The sequence below is a fragment of the Monodon monoceros genome, unplaced genomic scaffold (assembly GCF_005190385.1).
Source record: "Monodon monoceros isolate NGI ecotype Baffin Bay Population unplaced genomic scaffold, NGI_Narwhal_1 Super_Scaffold_2, whole genome shotgun sequence".
In the NCBI taxonomy this organism is placed as follows: domain Eukaryota; kingdom Metazoa; phylum Chordata; class Mammalia; order Artiodactyla; family Monodontidae; genus Monodon; species Monodon monoceros.
This window is the reverse complement of record NW_021703776.1, coordinates 19,823,765-19,845,867: the sequence shown is the minus strand read 5'-3', so window position 1 is coordinate 19,845,867 and position 22,103 is coordinate 19,823,765. Positions and strand designations below refer to the sequence as shown.

At 36.3% G+C, this 22,103-nt stretch overlaps 1 protein-coding gene across 4 annotated transcripts in view; it reads left to right on the top strand.

The window, feature by feature from the left end:
• FAM185A (family with sequence similarity 185 member A) overlaps positions 1–22,103 on the top strand; it is a 67,284-nt gene that overhangs the window by 14,131 nt on the left and 31,050 nt on the right. For all 4 annotated transcript variants that reach the window (XM_029233609.1, XM_029233608.1, XM_029233606.1 and 1 more), the window contains exon 5: positions 12,142–12,183. In XM_029233609.1, coding sequence (XP_029089442.1) covers positions 12,142–12,183 — 42 coding nt within the window. The remainder of the gene's footprint in view (positions 1–12,141; positions 12,184–22,103) is intronic.

Genomic DNA, 22,103 nt, shown 5'->3' with positions numbered 1-22,103 from the left:
CACCAGGTCCTCCCAGTGCCCTGCCATTTTCAGTTTTCTTTAATTAAATATCATCTTGTGACTTTTAAAACATGTCTCTGCAGATATGTAATATTACTTAGTTAACTTTTGTGTTATTGAAAGAAAAGAAGAGAATGTAATGGTGAAGTAATATGGCAAAGGGCATGCTGGTATTCAGTGTCACTCAGCATGCTTCTTCAGTTCCCACATAGCAGATGATTTAAGTCCAGGTATGTTTTCTGAAATATGTACACATAGAATTAAGAATCTCTTATCCTGGCAAGTAGTATATACACATCTGCTAAATGCCTTTTGGACCATTTTCCAGGAGTTATAGACAAACTTTTGCTGTACGTAGTCCACTCATTTAACTTCTGTAGGAAAGCTGAATATATTTATCTATACATTTTGGTAAAACCTCCAGATTTTAGTAGTCAGCATGAATTATTAGGTGGTATTAGAAAACCTGGCTAGTGCAAACCATGCATTTTGTCAAATTGGCAGGTAGTCTTACAGTTAAAAAAAAATCTGAAAAAATGAGTACTTATATGCTTGAAATAATTCTTGAACCTCAATTTCATAGTTAAACCTCATCAACCATTCTTGTAGGGTTAAGGTATTATTTGAGTCCAAAATAAAGCAAATAGTTAGTTATTCATCAGTTTTGTTGTTTTTTGTTTTGTTTACTGAGGTGTGCCTTGAATAGTTCTGGTAATTTGTAACTCCATATTTCAACAATGACTTTTATGTAAGCATTGTATTTTTAACTGTTAATTGTGATTAAAAGTACTGTACTTAATATATTGAGTAATTTTTAGTGGAAAATTCCTTATCATGTCACATGTTGATTAACACCCAGGATAAGAACAGCTCTGTTCTCTGCAGTGCTTTATACCGTGTTTACACTGAATTCATTAATGTTTAAATTTTTTGCTTTCTTTTAAGTAAGTTGAGAATTGAACTTGGTACATTAGTAGCTTACATGATAGTAAAACAGATGTACTTTTTTGAAGCAGTCCTCAAAATACTCTAGGTCTCTTTTTTTTTTTTAACATCTTTATTGGTGTATAATTGCTTTACAATAGTGTGTTAGTTTCTGCTTTATGACATAATGAATCAGCCATACATATACATATATCCCCATATCCCCTCCCTCTTGCGTCTCCCTCCCACCCTTCCTATCCCACCCCTCTAGGTGGTCACAGAGCACCTAGCTGATCTCCCTGTGCTATGCGGCTGCTTCCCACTAGCTATCTATTTGACATTTGGTAGTACATATAAGTCCATGCCACTCTCTCACTTCATCCCAGCTTACCCTTCCCCCTCCCCGTGTCCTCAAGTCCATTCTCTACGTTTGCGTCTTTATTCCTATCCTGCCCCTAGGTTCTTCAGAACAAATTTTTTTTTTTTAGATTCCATATATATGTGTTAGCATATGGCATTTGTTTTTCTCTTTCTGACTTATTTCACTCTGTAAAATACTGTAGGTCTCTTGATTACTTACAGTGGCTGAAATGGAAGCAAATTGCTAGGAATAAAAGAGTTCATTCTTTAGCCTTTATAAAACCTTTTATATTTACTGACCTTTAATGTGAAGTCAAATACCTTTCCTTTGGTGGTTTCAATCTGAGCCAGACCTAGATCCTCTTTTGAACTGTTGTCTCTGGTTGGGATTTTGAAAGACTCTGAGATGGAAATTAGAGTGTAGCAAATCTACCAGGGAGGCCTCTGGGGACCAGTGCCATACAAAGGAACAAAGCCCAGTTTCCACAGGAGAGGTTAGACTTGATAAGTCTCAACAACCCCAAAAGGGTGCTCTGAAGCTGGGATGGTCCTCAGAATTGTCTCAAGTTGGGGTGAGGGGAGATGGACCTTTATATCCCCAATCCTTAGATGCAAACTGCCCCAGAAGCACAATGATCTTGGATCAAAATGGCTCTCTTCAGATAAGGCAATTCCCTAAGAGAGCAGAGAGCTGAAGACTGTCTGCCAGCAGTACTCCCAATAGATAGGAAAATAAGCCCTGCAGTTACAAAGGGGTTCTGAATGATGGCTCATAGCACCGACTACCGTTATATTTGTTCATTCGTGCAGTACATGTATTGACCACCTACTGTGTGCCAGATTTTCAGGCACCAAGGGTATGAAGTTGTGCAGGAGATGATACCTGTCCTTAAAGAACTCACGGTCTAGTGGAAGGACTGAGCATCATCTTTCTTGTTTGTAATACTAGTAGAGCAGAGAGAAGTAGGAGAAGGGAAAATTTGATCCAGTTGCCACTGTAGAAGAGATTCCATGTTGTTCAGCCCTGCTTTCTCCATCTAGTCCTTGGCCCTCATTCTGCTTGGTTTTTCAGTGGTAGTAAGTATATGAAAGAGAGAGATTTGAAAAAAAAATCTGCATTTCTTAGTCATACTCTGTGCCTGCCTACTTTTTAAATTACCCTTAAGAGAGGCCCAAGTTTCTTGCCTCCCCCTCCTATGCCATCCGTATTTCCATCCTTGTCCTAAGGGATTATACGCACATGTTCCTTGAGTTTGGAGTGTGGAGGTGGGATGGGTACGGAAGAACAGGCAGTGTTCTAGCCCTACGTCCTAATAGGTTAGAAGATTAGAGTCGTGACTGGTGGAAGGAAGTCCCTATGCTCTAGCTACTGGGATTTTAGTAGGGAGAGATACCTCCCAAGGATCATCCCAAGCTGGAACTCTGAATACATATTCCACTGAAGTCTTTGTTCAAAGTGGTGATGGTCATATAACACCAATTAGATCCATATTTTGGCTGTATTTAAATAAACTAGCTTGGGAATCTTAAAACTTACTTTTACAGGAAAATATGTTGCTACTTCTAAACATCTGACTTACAGAAAACAAATTCATAAGAATAATTCTTATTCTTAGAATTCTTAGAATACACATTCTAAGACCTGCCTGTTCAGGATTTATTTAGTTTGGCTTCTTTTTCTTTTTTTTTAATGTAAATTTATTATTATTATTTTATTTATTTATTTATTTATTTTTGGCTGCATTGAGTTTTCATTGCTGTGCGCGGGCTTCTCATTGCAGTGGCTTCTCTTGTTGCGGAGCACGGGCTCTAGGCGCAAGGGCTTCAGTAGTTGTGCCTCGTGGGCTCTAGAGCACAGGCTCAGTGGTTGTGGCACACGGGCTTAGTTGCTCTGCGGCATGTGGGATCTTTCCAGACCAGGGCTTGAACCCATGTCCCCTGCGTTGGCAGGTGGATTCTTAACCATTGCACCACCAGGGAAGTCCCAGTTTGGCTTCTTTTTCTTAAGGTAGATTTTTTTTAAACCCAACATACAGATGTTGTAAAAAGCCATTTGTACCACAAATATGATGACAATAACTGTCTTTTTCATAGATTTACCAGGTATATGAGTTTGGAGCCCTTGTGTTAATAGGTTGGGGGTGGTTGTTTGCAAGCAAACATGTATTGAGTGCCTAAGTGAGCCAGCCCATTTTATTTAATGGATAATTGGCTGTTTACAAGTGAAGAAAACAAAACTTAGAAATGTCTAATTGTTTGCTCTCAATTATAAGTTAATTAGTGGAAGAGCAAGAATTTGATCCAGGTTTCTTGACTTTTTAGGAGATGTTTTTAAACAGTGTTCAAACAAATGTGTGCACGTAGCCATGGTGAATTTCTTGATTGCAACCCAAATTCCATCATTGCTTTTAGGGCTACCTGGGTCACTCTAGAGATGTTTCCTCTAGACAGACAGCACTACAACACAGATGCACTGCTTCAGCTGGGTTCTAAATTGTAAACTCCAATTTCAGGATTTTTGTGCCTTATGAAAATGTGGTGTTCCATATAGTGTTTGGGTTCAGCTTAGCTCCGTGGAGCCATTCAGGGACTCGGTTCATTCTTTAAAAGTGATGCTGCTATCTTCAGTGTGTGGCTTCTAAGTCTTCCATGAAAGGAAGACAGAGCATGAAATTTATTTCTTGTCTGTATATTCTTTTTGTTCATATACCCTGATGCAAACTAATACCCAACATACTGCTGAATACTTAAGAGGTAATGAGGAAAGGGAAAATGAAAGGAGTAATATGTCTTTCCTGGCTTTGCAAATTGACTCGTGTGTGTAGAGAAGGGAAAAATCTATCTTGAATGGTTTTCAAAATGAAATTTTTAAGTAGAGCTAACAATATTTTCTTGGTAAGAAAATGAGTAATCTAATTGACTAGTAATATTTACTATTTATAATGTTGGTTGAATCACATCTATTAAGTATGTGTGCCTTCTAATACAAAAGAAACTAGTTTATTCATTGACTCAACAAATATTCCCCAATGTTCTGGCACTGAGAACCTAGTGGGAGAATGAGTACTTGGATAGTTTGTGTTTAGATATAAAATTTTGTGACAGTTTACTATCTTGATTTCCTTCTAAATTATAAAAAATTAGATTCTGTGTAAAGTACATTTTATTATATTCTGCTCTTTGAATATTTGTGATTTTAAAAGAATTTTGTACATGTATATATAAGATATACATGTATTTATATATATTCTAGTAAATATATTTTTTAAATATAGGTATATAGTCTCCTGACTTAGAAAGAAAAGCTTCCTTGAAATGGTTTGCTGGGATTGATTTTATTTATGACATAATTTAAACAAATTAATTAGGGTTAATATGTAGGAGTACTCATGACAGTCATTTTAGTGTTTTATATTTAACTTATGTTATTATTTGGAATAAATGATTAATGAATAAAACTGCATTTAAAATATTTAGATTCCCTATATAACTTAGGGTCTTATTTTAGACTCTTTGGGAACATACATTAATACATAAATTGATAACTATTAGTTCTCTCATTTTTCTGTACTTCGGAAGTCCTTTGTTCCCCAAAGATTTAGCAATTTGTACATGCTTAAACTGTTCCTTAAATAATTACTTTGGATTTTGGAAACTTTCACAGAAGTAAAAGTTATACAAACTATACAAATACAGTTGATCATTTTGATAGCACAAAGAAATGCCTCAATTTGCTTTAAGAAGGACATATAGGCTCTGGTGAATTTATAAATCTGCCTTGTGAATTTAGAAAGTCAGAAGTAATATAAAATTTTAAAAGAAAGGAACTTTTATTGGATTAAATGGAACTCTTCATGAAGTTCATGAAAATGCTTTGTTCTAATTCTAGTGTTTATTCTTAAGTTCATTGTGAAGTTTGTCATTTTAACACATGATAATTTATGTTAATGTTGAATCTGGACACTTAAGACTTTTTTATATGAAATACCAGAGAGGAATTACAGCTCCCTTTGTGGTACAGACAGCATAGTTTTTTTTTTTCATGATTTAGACATATGATAAAATATGTTGCTACTTCATGCAGTGTTTGGACTCCGCTCAGGTCCTTCGAGGGACTGGGCTCCTTCCATAAAGCTGATGCTGCCATTTTCAGTGTGTGGCTTCCAAGCTTCCACTAAAGGAAGAGAGATCATAGAGGATCATGTGAGAAATTTGTTAGCCAGAATGTTTTCAAATGACTTTAACTGCAGAAGTCTGAGATAAAGAGTTTAGTGTGTTCTAAGGAAGGAGAAAGGCACACAAGTATTAGGGGGTACTGGCCGTCTGTGTCACATCTTATATTTATAACTGCTCTTTCTCAAATGTCTATTAGTTCCTCCTCTTTCCACACCCCCTTGCTGTTCTCCAGAATTTCATCCTTGTTTCATTGTTTTTTCCATTCTTTCTTTTCCTTGGGCATCTTATACACTTTTGAGTCTCAACTGCCCTTGTATTCTAATAATTCAAATATGTATCTCTAGTGCTGACTTCCAGCTTATACATCCATCTGCTTAGTAGATATAGATATAGCCATTTGGATCTTTACAGGCTTCTCAAACGACTTCACATTTCTAACTTCTTTTCTCCTACTTTCCCAGCCCTCACCTCCCCAACCTCATCCATAATATAATCCTCCTCCTTTATTTCCATTTGCAGATTCTAATATTACCATGTACCTAATTTCCCAAGCTAGAATCTAGAAGTAACCCTAAATTCCTCTCTCTATCACCTTCCACATCTATCAATCCCAAAGTATAGGTAGGTTTTATCATCTAAATATTTCTTCAATCTATCCCAGTTTTTTCTTTCAAACTTCTACTTTTCTTTTGGTTTTTTAAAAATTTATTTATTTACTGATTATTTTTGGCTGCGTTCGGTCTTTGTTGCTGTGCGCGGGCTTTCTCTAGTTGCAACGAGCAGGGGCTACACTTCGTTGTGGTGCGTGGGCTTCTTATTGCTGTGGCTTCTCTTGTTGCGGAGCACGGACTCTAGGCGCGTGGGCTTCAGTAGTTGCAGCACGTGGGCTCAGTAGTTGTGGCTCACGGGCTCTAGAGCTCAGGCTCAGTAGTTGTGGCGCATGGGCTTAGTTGCTCCGCGGCATGTGGGATCTTCCCAGACCAGAGATCGAACCCGTGTCCCCTGCATTGGCAGGTGGATTCTCAACCACTGCACCACCAGGGAAGTCCCCAAACTTCTACTATTCTAATTCATATTCTTGTCATCTCTTGCCTCAACTCTAACAGTAAGTTTGCTTCCAGTCTTGCCTTCTTCAAATTCATCCTCTTCACTACAGCTATGGTTGGTTATTAGAAAGGCACATTGAACATGGCGTTTTCTTACCCAAACCCTTTTCTACTGCTTCAGTGACTTAGCTAACTTACTAATTCCTTTTTCTGACCTTATGCTTTGTCTTCTAGAATTACACAGTGTCTTACTTCTTCCTGTGTATATTCTTACTTGTTCTTCTGAGTTTTTGATCAGAGCCCTTGATCATATTTATCAATTATAGTCTTCCTAAAATGATTTTCCCGGCTTTCTTTATCTCATTGACTTTTAGTAATCTTTTAGTACTCAGCTAAAGCAGCCTTCCCCCATCTCTGGCCTTCCATTGACCCATAAATTCTTGCCTTATTAAAGAGCAAAGGTCGTGTTTTATTTATCTCTGTGTTCTTACCATTTAGCCCTGTGGCTTGCAAATAAAAAATCTCTCTCTTCCTGCTCCTGCAGCCCTCCCCCTAAAAAAGAAGCACAAAAAGGATTTAACTTTTAAGGATATTTGCTTTCTCTGTTTGGATTATGAAAGTATATGTGCTGTTTTTAACCATAATTACATTTATTTTAGTGAAGAAAAATAAACTGATGTTTATCTTTAAATCGATAGCTTATTTTTCCTCTGACCACACTAGAATGAAGAGTTGCTAGTTAAGAAGAACTATATATTTTCTCAAAAATTGGGGTTTGTGGAAAAGTTTCATAACTTGAAAGAAGAGTCAGCACACATAATTATTACAGACCATATGGCATCTGCTTTATTGGAAGGAAGGCTTTTGCAAAGATGTACTGCTCTCAAATAGTTGATTTGTTTATTTTCAGTGGTTGGAGATGAAATGGGTGAAACCAAAATATAGAAAATTGTGTTAGTAATGCCCATTTGGTAGATTTGTGTACTTTACAATATTCTACCTTATTCCACAAAGTATTGGAGACAAGAGTTCCATGTTGTATATTTTAATGACTTTGGAATATTTCTGTTTAGGGTAGAGGTTTTCTAAATATTTTGATATAAGTGGAGAATTTTTTTTGTTTATTGCTTTAAAAATCCTTTAGTGTTGATAAAAAATATTTTGATATATTCTTTATATTTAAAATTAGTTCCATACTTTTCTTGTTCTGTTATGCTTTTACTGTACAGAACTAACATTCAAGAGAGAGGTAGTTTGAGACTGTACAGATTCTGCTATAATGTGAACTAGTCCTCATTTTTTAATGGATCTAAAGCTATTTTATGGCTCTAAAACTGTTGTTTTCTTGATCACTTCACTTTCATTACAAGCACTAATGATTAACTTTTTGAGAAAGACCACATTTTCTATTTTCATTTAAAAAAGTAAATTTTTACTGCATTCACTGAAGACTAGTATAAGGTAATAAAGCTCCAAAATTTTGCCTTGCGAGTGGGTGACTGAACTTATTACTAGCTAAATGACTGACTGTAGAACTATGTCATAGTTCTTTACTAACAGTTAAAATCACAAATATCAGGGGTCTGCTTTACCTTATTTTTGAAGTATTCATAAGGTGAAAACAGTAAAGAGAATTCTGAGCGTCTCACACTAGCTTAATTTTCCTAAAGATTAGGAAGGAATACAAGATGTTTTTCTTGTATTGTTGCCTATCTTGAAATTCTTCAGTGACTCCTTCAATATAGGATAAAGTCAATAGACTAAGCACTCTATGGTTCTTCTACAGATTTATTTTTACCTATTTTTCGAAACTAATTTGTTCAAAAAATAATAGTATTTACTATGTACTGGGCAATATACTAAGCTCTCAAAATATAACACTAAATAAGAAAGACTTAATCCCTGTCCTCATAGACTTGCCTAATTGCTCCAGCCTAACTGATGAGCATGATTTAAATAGTAGCGTGTATCGTTATGCCTTTTTACCTTTGCTTACTTCATTATTTTTTCCACAAAATCCTTTCCCTTCAGCATCAAATTTTACCCACATTTCAAACTTCCACTCTGGTGATACCTCCAATATCACTATTCTCCCTGTTCATGCCAGGTCATTTTAGCCTGTTTCCTCTGAATGGCTGTGGCAACTAATTCATACTGTTCAGTTACAACATTCACTTATAATTATTAATAAATTCTAATTTTTAACTTCTCATGTGTGCATCTCCCCAGATAGCCTATAAGGTTTTGGATGGCCAGTCTGTTCTCTGCAACCCCTGCAAGTGATTCGGGTCCTTCCCACATGCAAAACGCACTCCCTTCCTTTCAGGGTTCCCAAAGTCTCATCCCATTACATATCTCCTCAGAGTCCACAATCTCTACATCAAAATCAGATCCAGATGTAGATGAGCCTCGTTGGGTATAGTTGCTTAAATATAACTCAAATATTGTTCTTCTGAATCTGAAGACCTGTGAACTGAAGAGACAAGTTCTTTAGCCCCCTCAACCCACATACACCACCTACACACTCAGAATACAAGGATGGGATATGCATAGGATAATTTCTATAGACTTTCCTGTCCAAAGAGGAGAAAATAAGGGGCACAAAGGAGTCATTGATCCATAATGATTTTGAAATTCAGGTGGGCAAACGTTGGAGGTTACTTGATTAGATCTCAAGGCCTTGCGATAATTCTTCAGGGTTCCAGACTTTGCACTCTGAGTCATCCTTCCTTTTTCATGAAATGTAGCATGTGTTTGCAGCTGAGGAGTTTGCTCAGTCTGCTTCCTGCCAGCAGAATTTTGGGGGTTGAATGGTCTCATTTCACTTTGTACTGTCACTGTCCCTCTCAGTAGAAGTTAGCAATGTGTTTGCTGATACACTTCTCTCAAATATTTTGTCAGCCTCCTGTGAATCATATTGGGGTTTATTCCATTAGATAAAAGCCACAGCCAAGAATCTCTTCAAAATACGGACTTCTGCAGAGTTATTAAGGTACAGTATTCTCAAGCTTTCTAGAGGACCTATTGTTTGACTGAGAGGATCTGTGAGATACCCATAATCTGTTTAATGGACGTTTTGTATAACTGATTAATACTGTGAGGTATCACCCTTGAGCTTTCTGGATTCTTAACAAAAGATTTTACAGTCAATCCACCAGTTTTATTTTTAGGCCGTGTTCTGGCCATGCCCTGGATTCAGACTTTGTATAGAAGCCATTCTTACCTTTAGCATCTTTGGCCGTCTTGAGAAGCTCAGACTTTTCAAAATCATTCATGTCCTGGTCTTTTTGTTGTTTAACAGTCCTTTCTTTAGTTTAGCTTATCTTTCTTCTCTTGCATTTTACTGAAGCGCCAAGGAAAAATAGGCAGCGCCTACCACACTTTGACTCTGCTTGGCAGTCTCTGTGGCTAGATCATTCAGTTCATTAGGCACATTTCCTACTTTCCACGTTACTGATAGTAACAGTGTTGAAGAGTTTCCAATACTACTTAACAGGGATCTGCCTTCCTGCAGTTTCCAAAAACATTTTCTTCTCTTCCTTTTGAGCCTTCTTGGGAAGTAGACGCAAAGTCCAGCTTTCTGCTAACACACTGTTCAAGCAATTTAGGTTTTCTCTACCATGCTCCTAAAAATCCTTCCAGCCTATGCCTACTGTCAAGTTCCAAAGCTATTCCAATATTTTTAGTTATTGTGGCATCACCCCACTTCCAGCTTTCAAAATCTTTTCTAGTTACCTCGTCCTGTGTAACAAATTTAGCAGCTGAAAACAACGAACATTTATTTTCTTACACTTTGAATGGGTCAGGAATCTGGGTGTCGCTTAACTGGGTCCTCTGCCTCCAGATCTCTCTCAAAGTTGTAATCAAGGTATCAGCTGGGGCCATGGGCTTATTTGAAGGTTCAGCCAAGAGAGAATCTGCTTCCTGGTTCACTCATGGTTGTTGGCAGGATTCAATTTAGATTCTCTTGGCTTGGGGCCTCTTTCAGGTCCTTGCTCTTGGTCCTTTTTCATAGGGCAGTTGACAACATGGCAAGCTGGCTTCCATCAGAGCAAAAGACAGCTGGCAAGACAGAAGCCAGAATCTTTTTGTTACCTAGTCTTGGAAGTAACATCCCATCATTTTTGCCCTTAGTATTCTCTTTGGTAAAAACAAAGCAAATCTCCTACACATGAGTGGAGGAGATTATACAAGGGCATGAATACCGGGAGGCAGGGATCATTGGAAGCCATCTTAGAAGCTATAAGATCTTTGGCTACTACTTGCATGTGAATCTGCATTTACTGGGTTTGAAAATTGGAAGAGTATCTAGAGCACACCAATGAAATAATATTTATTTACTTAACCATTTAACAGGAGGTTCTTCCCAACCTTGTAACTTACTGAAACTTGAAAATAGTTTTATAAGCTTAACTTCACACAAGCCCAATTTTTTTTTTTTTTTTTTGCGGTATACAGGCCTCACTGCTGCAGCCTCTCCCGCTGCGGAGCACAGGCTCCAGACGCGCAGGCCCAGCGGCCGTGGCTCACAGGCCCAGCGGCTCCGTGGCATGTGGGATCCTCCCGGACCGGGGCACGAACCCGTGTCCCCTGCATCGGCAGGCGGACTCTCAACCACTGCGCCACCAGGGAAGCTCACACAAGCCCAATTTTATTCATATATTCACATGAAGTATGATGGAATATAAAACTTTTAGAGCACATTTGACTTTGGACAAATGAATCAAGTGCCTTTTTTTTTCTTCTTTTTCCTGGGTACTGATACATGTCAGTATTTACAAGATGCATGAAATGAAGTAAGTGATTTCACTTACTCTAGATTAATTCTGAGATAAGTTATTCCTTTACTTCTTACTGTAGTTTTGGAATTATGGTAGAAGAGATAATATTGCCTACACTTTCAGTGCAGTAAATATAGGTAGTATGACTCTAGGAGTAATTATACATGCAAACACATATGAAGAAAAATCCTACTGTTTTTGGTATTGGAGGAAGGGGCTGGGAAGAATGGTTGTAATATCCTATACGTATCCTGGAAAATATATTTTCATTGAAAGGTGGAAATATTATAAGATTATTTTCTTTGTTGGTCGTATTTCAGTGTTTTCATTATTCCTGCCTCAAAACTTTTAAACTCTTGGCACAGAAACCACTTTAATCTAACAGATAGACATGCCAAACTGGCCTGAAAAATAATAGTAATTACTTTTTTCCATGGATTATTTTAGTGTTATTTGGTTCAAAACTTGGCTTTGTGTGGTCTGATAAATATTGTGATGTTTAGATTGAAAATGAGTATTGAGCACATTTAAGTAATTTTTTCATTTTAGGGTATTAGAAGAATCATTATTTTTCTTCCATGTTTCCCGGAAAGTATGGGGGTTTGTTTTTTAGTTATGCTATAAAAGATTAAGGTGGGGTGGAGGAAGAGAATTTGTATAGTTGTCTAAATCTGTTTATTTTCGAGTTGCAACTGAATCTCTCACTAGGTTTGTGATCTGAGAAAAATTGCCAACAATAATAACAATGTTATTAAATAACGTTGTGGGTATCTAACCATGTTTTAGGATACCATTAACACAGTTCCTTTTTAGATTATCCCTAATGTATAAAGTTGTCTTTTTCTCTTTTACAGGTAATATAACATTACAAAGCAAGATGGGTAACATCACAGTAGGTATGTGCTAAGCGGTTGGTAAATTTTGTGTGCTTTTTAAAATAGCTATATTTGTGATATTTAATTAGAGTAAATAAAGTCTACAGTTTAGCTGATGAACCTAATAGGATCAAAATATACCTATTAGGATTCTGCCTGGTCAAATATAGGCAGACCCAGTATAGGAATATGTGAAATTGTTTCTACAAGTTCATTGGTTCATCATCCTATAAATACTGTATAATTATAGGTTTGCTATCAATCAGAATACTGTTAGAATTCTGATTTCACCACTTTCTACACATGGGCAAATTACCTAACTTCTCTGTACCTCAGCTTACACATCTGAAAAAAATAGAAATAACAGTAAGTACCTATCGTGTGGGGTTCCTGTAAGGATTAAATGAGGTATATAAAGTACTTTAGCACAGTGTCTGACATATGCTTAAATACTCAATAAATAATAGCCATTTAAATTATTGTAATTGTTCTAATCCTAGGCCAGAACTAATAGTGGCTAATGGTACTTTAGACCTAATCACCACATGTGATGCTGTGCCTGTGGGAGCAGAAGTTCAGATTTCCAGATTGTTTGTTTTTGGCTGCGTTGGTTCTTCGTTGCTGCGCGTGGGCTTTCTCTAGCTGCGGTGAGCGGGGGCTACTCTTTGTTGCGGTGTGCGGGCTTCTCATTGCGGTGGCTTCTCTTGTTGCGCAGCACGGGCTCTAGCACGGGCTTTAGGCGCGCTGGCTTCAGTAGTTGTGGTTCGCGGGCTCTAGAGCGCAGGCTCAGTTTGTGTTGCATGGGCATAGTTGCTCCGCGGCATGTGGGATCTTCCCGGACCAGGGATCGAACCCATGTCCCTCACACTGGCAGGAGGATTGTTAACCACTGCGCCACCGGGGAAGTCTCTTCCAGATAGTTTAGACAGAGCTTTTCTCTAACCCAAATAGCACCTGCTTGCCTGTTGGGTGAAGGAACACTGTGAGCTCTAAGAGTGGTGGTTGTTTTTTAGGCCTTAGAGGGTGGGGATTTGGGGATGGGAAACGCTCTCTTTATTGAGCAGCTGTGGCTTATTGCCAGTGTGAATGCCCAGGCCTCCTGGTTTTGTCCTTTTTGACATTTGACATTTTCTTTTTCTTTGTGCTGACTGAGATAGTGAATATACCCAACAGTCCTTTTCACTATCATTCCTTCTGGATTCTCTGGCTTAGAGTGCACATCCTTTTTTAAGTTTTCTAGACATTATAACTTTTATGTTCAGTGAGGGATACATAGAAGATAAAGGCTTCCTAAGTGATGATTATAAATCATTTTAACTAAAACATGACAGGATTTACCTGTTTTCCAGTGAGAAAGCAAAATTCACTGCTGACTCTTCAGGCCATTTCATCAGAGGGTACATCTGGGGATAGTAAGGGAAGTTTCTAGGGTGAAAAAAAGGTACACTAGTGAGAAGCTGAGCTAGCTGAGGAGAGAAAGTCCTAGACATGGGTGGAGTTTGTAGCAGTAGGGAAGGAGGAAAAAGAAGGGGAATATTCCAAATTGGGAGGCATAAAAAGTTTCATTACCCACTACTAGCAGGCCCTTTAGGCAGATGTGAATTTGAGGAATACTTAAAATCTAATATAATACAATAATGCTAGTATTATTGTTGGATGGAATTGTGGGAACTTAAAGGGAAAACCATTCTCTCTAAAACTGGAAATAAATGGGTTATGTATCCATACTGAAAAAGAATAGTAATAACAAGGATGAAATGATCAGTAATTTACATCTTTGAAGATGGTTTCGCACTCTGTATAATTGATTAACATTATGAATTCTTGTTAATTTCCCCTATAAACTTTCCCCTTTTCCCACTATTAAGTATTAGAGAGATTTTAAGGCAAAGTGTTTTATTTTTCTTAAATAAATCTCTGTTCATTCAGAGAAAATTACCTGAGCTCAGTGTTAAGAAGTATAACTGACCACAATTATAGAAGTATTTAATGAGCCTTTATAATTTTCTTCAGTGAAACATAAATGGCATCTGTGGCTTTAGGTTGTTCTTAAAAATTCCAAATAAGTGAAGGTAAATAAAGGTTGAATTTCTAATTTTGTAAACATCATTGATAAATTTTGAGTCCTATTTTGGAAGAATCTTTCAAAATAAGAGAAAAAGTATGCATTAAGTTATCATGATCTGTGATAGTGTGGAAAAGCATGGACTTTAGAAGACTGTGAATTTTGGTCCTACCACGTGTTAGCTGTGTGGCTTTGAAGAAATTACTAAATCTCTCTGAATTTGCATTTTTATACATGGTTACCACCCATATAGACCAAGGTTTTTGAGAAATTAAATAATGTAAAGCACAGCCCAATGCATGGTAGTCATTCAATGTTTAACCTTAATAATAAGGGAAGTGTTCATTTCTTAAATTCCTTTAATTCTTTGAATATCTCTATTAAGACTTTGGAAGAAAGTATAAGCTATGTCACTGTTTATATTGATCTTAAGATTGTGTTAGCATTTGGAGACAACCCTGAATATGGCAATAACTAGTCGACATATATTTACTGAGTGCCTGCTTTATAATAGTAACTCATTTAGGTACTGAGGAATATTTTGGTCAACAAGATGTCTTTATGCTCACCTTTGGGCTGAGAAAAAAAAACAGTCGGTATATAAATAACAAAAGATAATTTCACATAGTGCAATGAATAAATAAGAGAGGGTAATGGGATAGAGAGAGGGGAAAAGAAAGCTACTTAGTTTAGCAATCGGGGAGGGTCTGGAGAAGAGATATTTGAATTAAGCCCAGAGTAATGGGAAAGAGGCATGTAAAATTCTGGATGCACAGCTGCCCAGATAGAGGACAGCCAGTGCAAGCCCTTAAAATGGAATTAGTTTATAATTTTTGAGATATAGAAGGGAGACTTCTGGAGAAAATGGTGTGAGGTGAGGTAAGTGAGAGCTAGATCACAGGGCCTTGTAGATGTGGTAGGAGTTGGAACTTTATTCCAACTACAACAGGGTGGTAGGAGGGTGTATTTAAGTACAATTTGTATTTAAAGAGAACAACCTAGTTGTTGTATCACAGGGGTGCCAACGTGGAAGCAGGTGACTAGAAAGCTTAGTTTGTTTATCCATTCTTCTGTTGATGGCTACCTGAGCTGTTTCTAGTTTTTGGCAATTGTAAATAAAGCTGCTATGAACATTCTTAGACAAGTTATTTTATGGATATGGAGATTTTATATATATATATATATATATATATATATATATATATATATATATATATATATATATATATATATATATATATAATTGACCCTTGAACAGTGCAGGAGTTGTTTCAACCCTCCCTGCAGTCAAAAATCCCACATATAACTTTGCAGTTGGCCCTCTGCATCTGTGATTCTCCATCTACGGATTCAGCCCACCTTAGATCGTGTAGTACTGTAGTATGTATTTAGTGAAAGAAATCATGTATAAGTGGACCTGCGCAGTTCAATCCCGTGTTGTGTGTATGTATTTATTTTACATGTATGTATATATGTATTATATGTATGTATATACATTTATTTTATTTATATGTGTATATATAATATATATGTGTGTATATATCACACATACACACACATATATATATGTATTTTTTTTTCCTTCTTAATACCTAGGAATAGAATTGCTGGTTTGAGGGAATTCCCTGGTGGTCCAGTGGTTAGGACTCCACGCTTTCACTGTTGAGGGCCTGCGTTCAATCCCTGGTCGGGGAACTAAGATCCTTCAAGCCACACGGCGTGGCCAAATAAATAAATGAAGGGGGCAGGTGAGGGGGTGACAATAAAATATGGATTAAATTCTAAAATACCAAGTAAAATAATTTTTAAAAAAGAGAATTGCTGGTTTGAGTAGGTATGTTTATGTTTAGTTTTATGATGAACTACCAGACTTTCCCCAAAGTTCCATTTTACATTTTCTTCTACAGTGTATGAGAATTCTAGTTGCTCCATATCCTTACCAACATATATTATTGTCAGTCTTTTTGTTTTTACCCATTCTGGCATGTGGATAGTAGTATATCTCTGGTATTAATTTACATTTCCCTAATGGCTAATGGTGTTCAGCACTTTTTTTTTTTTTTTGAAGTATAGTTGATTTACAATGCTGTGTTTCTGGTGTATAGCAAAGTGATTCAATTATATATATATATTTTTTCATATTCTTTTTTCATTAGAGGTTATTACAAGATAGTGAATATAGTTCCCTGTGCTATATAGTTTATCTATTTTATGTATAGTAGTTTGTATCTGGTCATTCCAAACTCCTAATTTATCCCTCCCCCCCGTTTCCCCCTTGGTAATCTTAAGTCTGTGAGTCTGCCTTGTAAATAAGTTCATTTGTATCATATTTTAGTTTCTACATAAAGTGATATCATATGTTACTTGTCTTTCTCTGACTGTTTTGCCAAAAGCCTGCTTTCGGTTTTAAGGTTCATTGGATTTGCTGCCAAAATAACCACTCGTCTCACACAAAGTTTTAATCAATTCTTTAATGAGAGGTGATTTAACTTAATTTTAATATAAAATCATTAGAAGGAAAAGAATAAGAATATTAGAAAAACGTTACAGGGTATTTACATCACCGAATTGGGCCAACACCTACTTCCAGATCCAGACAGCAGCTGGGAAGTCCCAAGTAACAGCAATATGGAGCCCCAGTTGGGAAGGGTCCTGGGTGGTATGTGCATCACACAGGTGAGACTTCAGATTGGAGTTCTGGGGGCTTCTGTTTATAATTAAAGGCAGCAAACTATTAGCAGTTTTTGCTCAAAAATTCAGCTCTGGTTCAGTTGTAACAATGCTGTTAATTTCATCATGTGAGTCACAAGATTTTCCAGACCCCAGGGGACTGGCCAGGTCCCCAGGGCTCAAGAAATTCCAAGACCCATTCCCTTTCTTATTGTAAGTGCTGCTTGACTTGCTAGCAGCAGTTGTTAGGTGTGCAAGCAGGCATGCAGTCCAGGCAGGGTCACAGGTCGATCAGAGGCCTGCTTCTGCCTCTGAAGCCTGAAGAAGACCATTTTACTAGTTTTCCCAACACTGACTTACTTCCCTTAGTATGATAATCTCTAGGTCCATCCTTCAGCACTTTTTCACGTGCATATTGGTTATTAGTGTATCTTTTGTGAAGTTTTGTTCAGATCTTTTGCCCATTTATTTTTTCCATTGGGTTATTTCTTTTTATTATTGAATTGTAGGAGTTCTTTATATATCCTAGGAACAAGTCCATTGCCAGATATTGTTTTTCTGTATTTTCTCTCAGTCTTTGGCTTGCCTGATTATTTTCTTAACAGTGTATTTCGATGAGAAGATTTCCATTTTGATGAAGTCTAATTTACCAGTTATTTTTATGGTTATTGCTTTTTGTGTCCTTAGAAATCTTTGTCTGCCTTCAATCATGAAGCTGTTATCCTTTGTTTCTTTTAACAGCTTTAAAATTGTTGCTTTTACCTTTGATCCATCTCTAATTTTCGTATTTGTTGTGAGTTAGGAATCAAGATTCATTTTTTCCCATATGAATACCTAGTTTTACATCACCATTTGTTGAAAAAACTTCCTTTCTCCAATGGATTACTTCCATATCTTTGTCTGAAATCAAATGACTGTGTAAGTATGGATCTATTTCTGTTCTGTCTCTCCTGTTTCATTGATCTATTTGTCAGTTCTTAGGCTAGTACCACACAGCCTTGATTATTGTAGCTTTATAACAGTAAGTCTCTTTGGGATTAGCAGATGCAAACTAGTATATATAGGATGGATAAACAACAAGGTCCTACTGTATAGTACAGAGAATTATATTCAATAACCTGTGATAAGCCATATTGGAAAAGAATATGAAAAAGAATATATATATGTATAACTGAGTCACTTGACAGCAGAAATGACAACATTGTAAATCTTGACAACATTGTAAATCAACTATACTTCAATAAAATAAAAAAAATTAGTAAGTCTCTAAAACAGGTATTTTTCCAAATTTGTTCTTCTTCTTTTTTTTAATTTATTTTATTTATTTACTTTTGGCTGCGTTGGGTCTTCACTGCTGTGTATGGGCTTTCTCTAGTTGCGATGAGCGGGGGCTACTCTTTCTTGCAGTGCGTGGGCTTCTTATTGCAGTGGCTTCTCTTGCTGTGGAGCACAGGCTTTAGGTGCACGGGCTTCAGTAGTTGTGGCTCGTGGGCTCTAGAGCACTGGCTCATTAGTTGTGGTGCACGGGCTTAGTTGCTCCATGGCATGTGGGATCTTCCCGGACCAGGGATCGAACCCGTGTGCCCTGCATTGGCAGACAGATTCTTAACCACTGTGTCACCAGGGAAGCCCCTGTTCTTCTTTAAAAGTGTTTTGAATTTGATTTTCTATATAAAATTTAAGATTAGCTAGTCAATTTTTTACCAAAAATCCAGTTGCAATTATATTTGGAATTGTACCGTATCAGTTTGGAGAGAGGAGACACTCACAAAAATTGAGTCTTTCAATTCATGAACATAGTGTAATTCTTCATTTATATATATCTTTAATTTCTGTCATCTTGTTTTGTAGTTTCCAGTGTAGAGGTCTGACACATCTTTTGTTAAATTTAGTTGTGTTTTTGACCCTATTATAAATGGAATTTTAGAAAATTTCATTTTCTAATGGTCTGCTGCTGGTATATACAAAATACAATTGATTTTTATACATGTACCATATATCTTGTGACCTTGCTAAATTTATTTATTTGTTCTAATAGCATATTTTTTAGAATCCAGAATTCTTTTCTATGTAGGCAGTCACTCCATTTGCAAATTAATACAGTTTTACCGCTTTCTTTCCAATTTGTATTCCTTTTTTTTTTCTTTTGCCTTATTAGGCTGGCTAGGTTCTTCAGTACGATATTGAATAGTAGTGGTGAAAGTAGGATTCCTTACTCTTGTTCCCAATCCTAGTATACAATATTAGAGGGAATGCATTCATTGTTTTACCTTTCAGGTGTGATGTTAGCTATACAGGCTTTTTCTAGATGTTCTTTACCAGACTGAGGAAATTCTTTTTTATTATTAGTTTTCTGAAAGTTTTTTTCTTTTCTTTGATCATGAATGGTTGTTGAATTTTGTCAAATGCATTTTCTGTATTTATTGAAATGATTGCATGTTTTATTCTTTTTTTACTCTATTAATATGATCAACTACATTGATTTTTGCATGTTAACCAACCTTGTGTTCCTGGAATAAACTGTACCTAATCATGATTTATTATCCTTTTTATACATTGTTGGGTTTGTGTTGCTAATATTTTGTCAAGGATTTTTGCATTCATGTTTATGATGAATGTTGATCTGTAATTTTTTATTTTGTAAAATTTCTGTAGGTTTTGCTATTAGGATTTTGCTGTCCTTATAAAATGAAGTTGAATAGATTCCCTCCCTTCTCTTTTCTAAATTTATGTAAGATTCGTATAATTTCTTCCTTAAATATTAGATAGAATTCACCAGTGAAACCTTCCTTGCAAATAGGAATGTTGTTGATAATGAATTAAATTTTGTTAATAGATATTCTGTTATTCTATTTCTGTTTTATCTGGTATTACATTTTGGTAAGTGGTATTTTGAAGGGGTTTGTCTATTTCATTAAATTGTCAAATTTGTTCACATAATGTTCATAGTATTCCCTTACACTCATTTTTATGCCTATAGGAACTATACTGATACCCCCTGTTTCATTCCTGATATTGATATTTATATTCTCTTTTTCCTGATTAATGAGGCTAGGCTTTATCAATTTTGTTGATCTTTTCAAAGAACCAACTTTTCACTTTGTTAATTTCTCTGTTGTTTGTTTTCTAATTTATTGATTTTTGCTCTTTATTTTGTTCTTTTATTTACCTTGAGTTTCCTTTGCTCTTCTCTAGCTTCTTCAGGTAAAATGTTAGGTCATTGATTTTACACTTTGTTAATATTAGTTTTTAAATGATAAGTTCTTTTAAGCAGTGCATCCCCAAATTTTGGAATGTTGCATTTTTCATTATTTTTCATTTTAAAAGATTTTAAATTTTGCTTGTGATTTCATCTTTGGTCTGTACAAGTCTCTTGTTTAATTTTCATATATTTAAGATTTTTCTAGATCTCTTGTTTTTATTGATTTCTAACTAAATTTCATTCTGGTTAGAGAACATACTCTGTGTGATTTCAGTTGTCTTACATTTATTATGATTTATTTTATCATCCGGCCTGTGGTTCTAGCCTAGTGCTACATGCCCTTAAAATGATGTGTAATGCAATGATTTTTTTGTTGTTGTTCTAGTTGTATCAGCTGCTGAGAGAAGGGGTTAAAGTTTTCAACTAATTCTGTCAGCTTTACGTTTGGCTTTTGAATCTCTGTTATTTAGGTACATACGTATTCATGATTGTTATGTCTTCCTGGTGAATTAAACCTTTTGTCATGATAAAATGTCTTTCTTTATCTTAGGTAATATTCGTTGTCTTGAATCTACTTTGTCTAATCATAATAAAGGCACTCTTTCCTGCTTATGCTTAATGTTAATAATAATAAAGGCACTCTTGCCACCTTATGCTAAACGTTAGCGTGGTGTATCTTTTTCTGTCCATTAACTCTCAGTCGGTCTTTATGCTTAAAAAAGCATCTTTTATACATAGCATATGGTTGGAACTTGCTTTTTTTAAATTCATTTTTAGAATTCTGTCTTTTTAAAAAATTTTTTTAAATTAATTTATTTTTGGCTGCGTTGTGTCTTCGTTGCTGTGTGTGGGCTTTCTCCAGTTGCGGTGAGCTGGGGCTACTCTTTAATGCGGTGTACAGGCTTCTCATTGTGGTGGCTTCTCTTGTTGCAGAGCATGGGCTCTAGGCATGCGGGCTTTAGTAGTTGTGGTTCGCGGGCTCAGTAGTTGTGGCTTGTGGGCTCTGGAGTGCAGGCTCAGTAGTTGCGGTGCACAGGCTTAGTTGCTCTGCAGCATGTGGGATCTTCCCAGACCAGGGATCAAACTCATGTTCCCTGCATTGGCAGGTGGATTCTTAACCGCTGTGCCACCAGGGAAGTCCCTAGAATTCTCTGTCTTTTAATTGGCGTGTGTAGTCCATTAGCATTTAGTATGATTATTGTTATGGTTGGGTATTGGTCTATGATTTTGTTATTTATTTTATTTTGTCCCTTCTATTTTTGTTTCTTTCTTCCTCCCTTTTTTTGACTTCTTTTGCATTAATTGGATATTTTTCAGAATTCCATTTTAATTTTCCTTTTGACTTTTTAGCTATACCTGTTTGCATTTTTATTGGAGTTTCCAGTGATTTCAATATAGAAATTTAACTTTTCTCAGTCTATTTAGAATTAATATTATGCCACTTCATATAAAATGCACAAGACTTGCAACCAGATAGATCCATTTACCTGTTCTTGTTCTTTATAGTATAGGCTATCTTATATCTACATATATTATAGATGCCTTAATATTGATTCATTGATAAGACTTTTGCTTTATATTGTTATATGTATTTTAAAGAACTTAAAAGAGAGGAAAGTAATATTTTATATTTATATAGATATTTACCATTTCCAGTACTCTTTATTCTTCCTGAAAATATGATTTTACAAATGGTATCATTTCCTTAGCATTTCTTATAGTCAGTCCAAGTCTGCTGGCAATAAATTCTCTTAGTTTTTTCTCATCAAAAATGTCTTCATTTTGCCTTCTTTTTGGAAGAATATTATCATTAGGTATATAATTCTGAGTTGATTGATTTTTTTTTTTTCTGTATGAATAAAATATAAGCCAGAGGGCTTCCCTGGTGGCGCAGTGGTTGGGAGTCCGCCTGCTGATGCAGGGGACGTGGGTTCGTGACCCGGTCCGGGAGGATCCCACATGCTGCGGAGCGGCTGGGCCCGTGAGCCATGGCCGCTGAGCCTG